The 8,964-nt window shown below is 50.3% G+C and overlaps 2 protein-coding genes across 2 annotated transcripts; both read left to right on the top strand.

Annotated features, from left to right (window-relative positions):
- The first annotated feature begins 3,660 nt into the window (after positions 1–3,660).
- LOC147084164 (histone H1-like) lies at positions 3,661–4,598 on the top strand. The gene has a single exon (XM_085979823.1). The coding sequence runs from the start codon at positions 3,740–3,742 to the stop codon at positions 4,439–4,441; it is 702 nt and encodes a 233-aa protein (XP_085835949.1). The 5' UTR covers positions 3,661–3,739; the 3' UTR covers positions 4,442–4,598.
- A 3,111-nt stretch (positions 4,599–7,709) lies between these two features.
- Positions 7,710–8,457, top strand: LOC147084165 (histone H2A type 2-C-like). The gene has a single exon (XM_085979824.1). The coding sequence runs from the start codon at positions 7,744–7,746 to the stop codon at positions 8,251–8,253; it is 510 nt and encodes a 169-aa protein (XP_085835950.1). The 5' UTR covers positions 7,710–7,743; the 3' UTR covers positions 8,254–8,457.
- The last annotated feature ends 507 nt before the right edge of the window (positions 8,458–8,964 follow it).

Here is an 8,964-nt window from a genome sequence, read left to right on the forward strand (position 1 = left end):
TCAGATCCCCAGTTGCGGGGCTGTGTGTTTAGTTTGGAGATTTTCCTCAGATCCCCAGTTGCGGGGCTGTGTGCTTAGTTTGGAGATTTTCCTCACTACATTTCCGGCCTCCTGAGACTCCCCCATTCTCACTGCTCTGGGCGGAAATGCGCCATTTTCTGTGCGGAGTTACTGCCCGGAGCGGTGACCCTGTGACCCTCCCTCGCTGTGATCTAAACTCGGGGCTGAGCAGCCGTAGTCGGGCCGGGTGCTGAATGGAGCCGAGTTCCCTCAGTCACAGAACAGGCCCTGTAACCCGGGCAACAAGCCTGTTTCTGACCGGCCCAGCACACAGCAAACCCATGATCAGCAGGGGAGCAGCACTGCGCCTGCGCGGGAGAGAGAGAGAAAGGGACGGCACTGCGCCTGTGCCGGAGGGCGAGAAAGGGAGCGGCACTGCGCCTGCACAGGAGGGCAGGGGAGCGGCACTGCGCCTGCGCGGGAGAGAGAGAGATAGAGAGAGCAAGGGAGCGCCACTGCGCCTGCGCGGGAGTGCGTAAGGGAGCGGAACTGTGCCTGCGCCGGAGTGCAAGGAGCGGCACTGCGCCTGCATGGAAGAGAGAAAGGGAGCGGCACTGCGCCTGCGCGGGAAAGAGTAAGGGAGCGGCACTGCGCCTGCGCGGGAAAGAGTAAGGGAGCGGCACTGCGCCTGCGCCGGAGTGCAAGGAGCGGCACTGCGCCTGCGCGGGAGTGCAAGTCTGCGTCACAGCGCCTGCGCGGGAGAGAGAAAGGGAGTGGTACTGCACCTGCGCGGGAGAGCGATGTCGCACGAACGCATCACTATCGCTCCCAGTGGTGGGAGGACTACATCGGAACATATTGTCAGGAGGAGGCCATTCAGCCCCTCCAGCCTGTGTCACCAGCCCATTCCATTCACTCCACCTGATTTCAAGAAAGGGTTGAGCATACTGGATACAGCAAACACCTGACAACTAGCCGCGCCTCTAGCCAAGCTGTTCCAGTACAGCTACAACGCTGGCATCTATCCGACAATGTGGAAAACTGCCCAGGTATGTCCTGTCCACAAAAAGTAGGACAAATCTAACCTGGCCAATTACCGCCCCATCAGTCTACCCTCAATGATCAGCAAAGTGATAGAAGGTCTCATCGACAGTGCTATCAAGCAGCACTTACTCACCAATAACCTGCTCAATGATGCCCAGTTTGGGTTCCGCCAAGACAGTTCGGCTCCCAACCTCATTACAGCCTTGGTCCAAACATGGACAAAGGAGCTGAATACCAGAGGTGAGGGGCAAATGTAAGAAGTCACACAACACCAGGTTATAGTCCAACAGTTTTATTTGAAATCACAAGCTTTCGGAGCGCTGCTCCTTCATCAGGTGAAGGGGAGGTGAGGGGAGGTGAGAGTGACTGCCCTCGGCATCAAGGCTGCATTTGACCAACTGTGGCATCAAGGAGCCCTAGTAAAACTGAAGTCAATGGGAATCGGTTGGGGGGGGGGCGGAGGAACCTCCAATGGCTGGAGTCATACCTAGCACAAAGGAAGATTGGCTGTGGTGATTGAAGGTCAATCATCTCAGCCCCAAGACATCGCTGCAGGAGTTCCTCAGGGCAGTGTCCTAGGCCCAACCATCTTCAGCTCCTTCATCAACGACCTTCCCTCCAACAAGAGGTCAGAAATGGGGATGTTCGCTGATGACTGCAGCGAGGTGATTTACTTCCTATGTTACCTTACACTGTACACACACAGCCCGAGAATGGCCTCTCCCTTCCCCCACTCACTCCATGTTCCGGAAATATTTCCTGCTTCAATCTGTCTCGTACAAACAGCCCCGACTGCCACTGAACTTACCCGACACAAAGCCCATCTGCGGACACAGTCCTAGTGCGATGTGCTGCTGTGAGGAGGCTGCTGTTTGTTCCCTTACTCGGGCCCGTGCTATCTCCACTCCCTGATGTGGTCAGCGATCTTCAGCCGAGCACAGAGGAAACGGCCCCCGCTGGCAGAGCTTGGGGAGGGGAGCTTGCAGGATCCTTCCTGTCGCTTTAAACAGTGTGGAGAGAGGGGGAGGAGCAGGCAAGTGTTTATCACGCATGCTCAGACCTCTCTCCTGACGCAAATTAAAAGAAGCAACAGCAAAAAAAACACTTTGAACTTATATAGCACATTTAAATGAATAAATCGTCCCAATGAGCTTGAAAGGAGCGTTATCAAAGAAACATTGTCACCGAGACAGATAAGGAGATATTAGGAGAGGGGAAAGCAACCCTGGACACACGTCAGTTGCTGCCGGTGAGTGTGAGAGTGATGCGAATCCTGTCCCTCAGAGCGATTTGTTTCCCCATACTGTATGGAAGGATGGAGAGGAACAGGTTCTGTCAATCTCTGACACTGAACTGCTGCTGAGCGGGGAGTTTAATCAGTCTCTGCCTGTCTCCGGTGGGTGAGTAGGCGACAGATACCAGACAAGTTCCCGGGCCTGTGTGACTGTCACCCCCTGTGTCTTTCTCTGTGCCTTGTGTACAGGATCAATCCCCAGTCCCTCTATCCCCCAGCCCTGCCTGTTATATCTGGATCGACGCTGAACCTCTCAGTTTTCGGTCTATTGAAACCAAGTTCAAGGCATGTGTGGTGAACAGAATGTCTCACTATTTCTGTGAATAATACTATCATCTAAAAGCAGGCTAGGATCCACACAGCCAAACTGTGACACGTTCCTGCCCCGAAATCTCGGTAACAGACTGCGTGGACCGCTTGGCTCAGAGTACGACCATTCAGACTGATACAGTCTCTCTGTCTCTGGTTGCTGTCTCTGGGTGTTGAGAATGGAATGCACAGGACACCAGTTGCTCTGTTCTGTTCCTCAGTTTTGGGGAGAGAGAGACAGAGAGAGGCGGTGAGATCATCATTTCTATTTTCATATAAATCAAACTTATTCCTGCCTGCGAACAATATAATACCTTCAAACCAGATATGGGTGAACACAGCCAGAGCTGTGATTGGCTCCTGCCCCTGAATCTGGGGAACAGACACTGTGAGGAGCGCCGGCCTCAAGAGTGTTTAACACTGACTGAGCTGGGAAACTCCAACTAACCCCGAGAATCGGCAGCACAGGCCGAGCGGAGAGGAAAACCTGTCCTGTGAACTGTAAATCTGGGAACAGATTGTGCTGTGAATGAGCAGAGTGAACATTATGTCAGCGAGAGTGTGTTAAAGGGGCGGGCGGGTTAGACTAATGTCACTGTGTTTGTGTGCCCGCTCTCATCGCCGGATTTCAGAGACCCTCTTGTGTAAAATTCAAAGATTTCCCTGTCATAGGATCGCCCTGCTCCCCCCTGATGTGGGAATTAAATGTGAAGTTTTAGTTGATTTCAAATTTCAGTCGAAAAACAGTGAACATGTCCGCGATCGGGTGAGAGAGCGCGATCAGTGCAGCAAAGAAACGGTTTTAAATCGAAATTGCTGTCTTGAATTCTGATGAAACTTTCTCGACAGCAAACATCCCGGTCTTCGAGACAGAAAGAGACCAATCTGGGAATGTGGAGTGCCCGAGTTTAATTGTAATCGGAGAGTTAATGAGGAGAGAGAAACAGAGAGAGGCTGGAGGGGCCGGGAGCTGACAGCAGGATGTCTCCGCCCCGTCCGCTCGCTGCCTTTAAGTTGCTCTGTGCCGCCGCCTCTCGTTTCATTTCTGACCCAGCTCTGACTGTCAGAGAGATTTTCTACAGAGTCGCCGACATGACCGAGACTGCAGCCGCCAAAATGGCTCCTCCTGCCGCCGCCGCTCAAACCAAGGCTCCCAGCAAGAAGAAGAAGGCGGCTCCCCACTCCAAGCCAGCCGGTCCCACGTTGGGCGAACAGAAACTCAAGGTTGTGGCGAGTGGCAGCGATCGCAAGGGGATGTCCCTGGTTGCGATAAAGAAGGCTCTGGCTGCCAACGGCGTCGACGTGCTGAAGCTCCGGTCCCAGATCAGGTTAAGTATCAAGATGAAAGTGGGAAACGGCTCCCTGGAGCAGAACAAGGGCACGGGCGCCACGGGTTCCTTCAGGCTTGCTAAGAAGGAATCCCAGCGGAAAGAGGGAAAGAAGGTGAAGAAACCAGCAGCCAAGAAATCTGCAGTAAAGAAACCGGCAGCCAAGAAATCTCCAGCCAAGAAACCAGCAGCCAAGAAACCAGCAGCCAAGAAATCTCCAGCCAAGAAACCAGCAGCCAAGAAATCTCCAGCCAAGAAACCAGCATCCAAGAAAACAATCACCAAGAAGGCAGCAACGTCTAAAAAGACAGCGAAAGCGGCGGCTGGGAAGAAGGTGGTGGTGAAGAAGCCCAAGAGCCCCAAGAAGGCCACAGGCAGAAAGGTGAAGGCGGCCAAGAAGGTGGAAAAACCCAAGGCCAAGCCCAAATCAGCAAAGTCTCAGAAAGCAGCGAGCAAAAGAAAATAAAAAGGACAACTGTAGTGTATGTACCTTTAAGAGGAACTATGTTTTTGAAGCCCCTGTATACTGTAGTACCAGTAGTAACCACTCGGGTATATAAGCCTGTATAGCGTCTTGTGTAGTTAGTTCACCTCCAGACTTTGTTCAGTAAACACTTGTTAAATCAACTCCTGCATTCCGTGTCTCCATTAACACATGGATCTAACAACAACTTGTAAACATCTGAACCCAAAGGCTCTTCTCAGAGCCACCCATGTCTTTCCAAAAAGAGGTGATCGCGGAATCATATGATCCATGTCCCGGGGTCGGGCTCAGATTCCAGATTGAAATCATTTCAAATGAACCCCGGCTCCCTGGTGACTCGCTGATTTTCGCTGCACCCACCCCTCCCCCAGTGTCTGCAATAAAACAGAGAGAGAATGGGATGTCCGGGCCGGGCCTCACTCTAACTGTGGGGGGGGGGGGGGGGTGTTCGACTCCAGTCTCAGTTCATGGTCATTTTCAGTTCACAGGTTCAGGGTGAAAGTCTCTGTGAGACGCTGACACTGGCGGAGATACCCCACATCACAACTCGAACCCCAACACATGAGATTCTCCAAATCAACTGGAATAAGGTGTTTGTAAACTGCTGAACCCGTCTGTGAGGGGAAGTGTGGGGAGATGGAATAAGGTCAGAGATTGACATGGAAGGAGACGGGTCGACTTGTGATCGAAGGGACTGTATATAGGCGGGAATATTACTGATTGTTAATTGTAACAGGATCTTACTTAAAATATTCTGGTTTCAGGGAACCCTTGAATATGAAGCCCGAGTCTGTAAGGGTTTGTGCGGCGCGCTGTGTTTCGGTTCTACTGTCAATAAATGGTTTGAAATTGGCGGTTGCAGATAGCTGGAGGTGGATAATTGATTTACAAATAGATTCAGTCCCACACTCTGATACAGTAGCAGATACTAGCAGAAATGGAATTAATTTCAAACTAACATCAAGTGCCAGAGTCTGATAGATGCAGTAAGAATCCCACTTTCATAAACCGAGTAAGTAGCAGATACATGCGGAATTCTTCGGTGAAAGACAGTACGAGAGACTGACAGATTCAGCACTAATATGACACTAACATGCAGTCCCAGAGACTGACAAATACAGAATGAAACTCACACTCAGTACCAGGGACTGACATCTTAGACTTAGACTTGCACAACATCCCAGTGAATGACAGATACGGAATGAATCCCACACTACACTCAGTACCAGAGACTGACAGATCCAGAATTAATCTTAGACATGCACACCATCCCAGTGAATGACAGATACAGAATGAATCTCAAACTCGCACATCCCAGTGACAGACAGATACAAAATTAATGTCACACACACATACACTACCAGAGAATGACAGATTCTGAATGAATCCCAACACTGACACACGGTACCAGAGTCTGACGGATACAGATGGAGTCCCACCCTAACACATGGTATCAGTGACGGACAGGAAATGAATGGATCCCACACACACATACTGTAACAGAGACTGAGATTGGTAATGATTCCAACACTTACATAAATCACCAGAGACTGAATAATACAGAACTATTCCAATACACACACTCACAGTACTAGAGACGGGCAGATACTGAACTAAAGTGGTGGAGACCACACTGCAAGACATGAATATAGTGCACTGGTTGGAGGAAGTACATCTAAATTGCTGTCTCGTCCGGAAGAAGTGCTTGGGACCCCAGATAATGGTCTGGGAATTGGTGCATGGATATTTGCTCTTGCAATTACCTTTCTGACTACAGGGGGCGTGCTGGTGCCAAAATCTCAATCTGATTGGATACATAAAGAAGCCAATCATAGAGATGCAGAACAATGGAATTTGACATCACTCTTCAGCAGCCAATCACAACCATTGCCTTCACCCATCCCTCATTAGCATAGGACTGTGGGGCTGCCTATATATTCCGAGCCCGGCGCGGGTTTGCGTCGTTTTGTGTTTGAAATCGAGTTTGAGAATGGTTGATGAAAAGAAACCAGTTGCCAAGAAGGGCGCCAAGAAAACCGTCAGTAAACCGGCAGCGAAGGGCGGCAAGAAGCGCAGAAAGTCGAGTTACTCCATCTACATCTACAAAGTGATGAAGCAGGTTCACCCCGACACCGGCATCTCCTCCAAGGCCATGGGCATCATGAACTCATTTGTGAATGAGATTTTTGAGCGCATCGCGGGTGAGGTTTCCCGCCTGGCCCATTACAACAAGCGGCACACCATCAGCTCCCGGGAGATCCAGACCGCCGTGCGCCTGCTGCTGCCCGGGGAGCTGGCCAAGCACGCCGTGTCGGAAGGGACAAAGGCGGTGACCAAATACACCAGCTCCAAGTAAAACTCCACGCTGTCCTGAAAGAACAAACCCAAAACACAACGGCTCTTTTAAGAGCTACCCACAATCTCTCTGAAAGAGCTACACAAACTCATCTCTCTTTAGACACAATTTACTGTAATTATTTCCGTAACAAGTGTGTTTTGAGAACGTTTGAAGTTCCAGCCGTAGATTTAGTTTTGAATTCTCAGATAAGCACTTTCACTGCCCGGATCAACCTTAGCGTCGCTGTTGTATTTCCCGTCCAGTAAAGTACAAACACGGTCCCTGATCGCTCTTTCCCTTTGATCTCAGACCCATTCACTTGCAGCGCCTTCCGACAAATTAAAAGCTTGTTTTCGAGATGAGACTCTGATTTCAGTCACCTCAATCTCTGCAAAAACATTTTCATTTTTTTCAATGCCAGTTGGGAGTCAATCCTTTTATTAACCAGAGAATTCCTGCAGTGTAACAACCCAGAATGGGGTTTCTTAGAGACCAGAACGCGGTCAGTTTGAACGCTCTGTCCCTCTTCTCCTCTCACAGCAGGACTCCCAGATCTGGTTTCACTCCCGCAGCAGCGCCTGCGCAAAGGATCACTCGATAATCTGAATCCTCACTTTTACAGAGATTGAGCTGGAATGTGTCCCGTTACAGAATCAATGGGGATTTAATCCCACCCGTTAAAGTTCGATATTGAACCCGGAATTAATCCTGATTGTAACAGCCTGGAATTTGCAAGGGAGAGATGGAAGAAGACAAAAGGAATAAAAAACTGTCCGGAAATCTTTGGCTAATAGTTAATTTATTAACTTAATTCGCTGGGTTAGGAAAATATTGGCGGGCTTTTTGAAATTAAAAATCGTTGGCGGTCTGACTGTTGAGGACAGTTATTTCCACACACTTGCCATTGGCGGAAAAACAGACTGTGATTGGTCACCGGAGAACACCAATGGAATTCACCACAGAGCGACCAATCACAAGTTTGCTGTCTGCATTCCTCCAGAAGGTAGAAGGGCGGCAGATGTGGGCGGAGTTTATCATTATTTCTTTCAACGAGTGGATTTTGGAAATGTCTGGAAGAGGAAAAACCAGCGGTAAAGCTCGGGCCAAGACCAAATCCCGCTCATCCCGGGCCGGACTGCAGTTCCCTGTGGGCCGTGTTCACAGGCTCCTGCGAAAGGGCAACTACGCTGAACGTGTGGGTGCCGGAGCTCTGGTCTACATGGCTGCTGTGCTCGAGTATCTGACCGCTGAAATCCTGGAGCTGGCCGGCAACGCGGCCCGCGACAACAAGACCACCCGCATCATCCCCAGACACCTGCAGCTGGCCATCCGCAACGACAAGGAGCTCAACAAGCTGCTGGGAAAGGTGACCATCGCTCAGGGCGGGGTACTGCCTAATATCCAGGCGGTGCTGCTTCCCAAGAAAACCAGCACTGCCAGCTCCAAGAGCAAGTAAAGTGGACAAGATTCAATCTAATAACCCAAAGGCTCTTTTCAGAGCCACCCACTGTATCTGTGAAAGGGCTGCTTACTATTTAGCCATTTTCGGTAAACTGTCTGTCCAACATGTAGAAATCCAGATCCAGAAACACTGCAGCGGGCTTGCTGTGAGCGAATATTCAGATCAGTGATTCAATATAGATGAGGACTGGCTTCAGAGAAAAACAAAACACACAGAACCCTAACGTGAGCGCAGCACTCAATGAACACGTTGTTAGGAGAGCCGAATATGAACGGATGTTAAGAACCGAGTATAAAGTGAGTGAGCGGCTACCATTCCTTATTGGGACAATAATTCCATAGGGAGAACGATATACACCCTGACCCATACAAACATTCCCTTTTTATTTGGGAGACAGGATCTAACCAGAATTGCAGCTCTGGTTAATTTTTAAATATTTCAAATAGTAACTGAAGTTCCCACCTGTCCCTGCATTAAGAGCTGGTTTTAAAGGTGAGTATCAGACTTCAGGCACCTCGTTCTCTCTCTCGGATCGATCCCGGTATGTGGAGTTGGATCAATTCTCTCTCTCCCGCACAGTCGCAGTGGCTCCCACGCAGGCGCAGTGCCGCTCCCTTGCCTCTTTCTCCCGCGCAGGCGCAGTGCCGCTACCTTTCTCGCTCCCTCCGGCGCAGGCGCAGTGCCGCTCCCGTTCTCTCTCTCTCT

This window comes from Somniosus microcephalus, unplaced genomic scaffold (assembly GCF_052327205.1).
Source record: "Somniosus microcephalus isolate GS21.2 unplaced genomic scaffold, FLI_Smic_1.0 scaffold1, whole genome shotgun sequence".
In the NCBI taxonomy this organism is placed as follows: Eukaryota; Metazoa; Chordata; class Chondrichthyes; order Squaliformes; family Somniosidae; genus Somniosus; species Somniosus microcephalus.

Bases quoted from the DNA above. Each gene is read 5' to 3' on its own strand.
- LOC147084164 (XM_085979823.1), top strand. From the start codon at position 3,740: ATGACCGAGACTGCAGCCGCCAAAATGGCTCCTCCTGCCGCCGCCGCT.
- LOC147084165 (XM_085979824.1), top strand. From the start codon at position 7,744: ATGGAATTCACCACAGAGCGACCAATCACAAGTTTGCTGTCTGCATTC.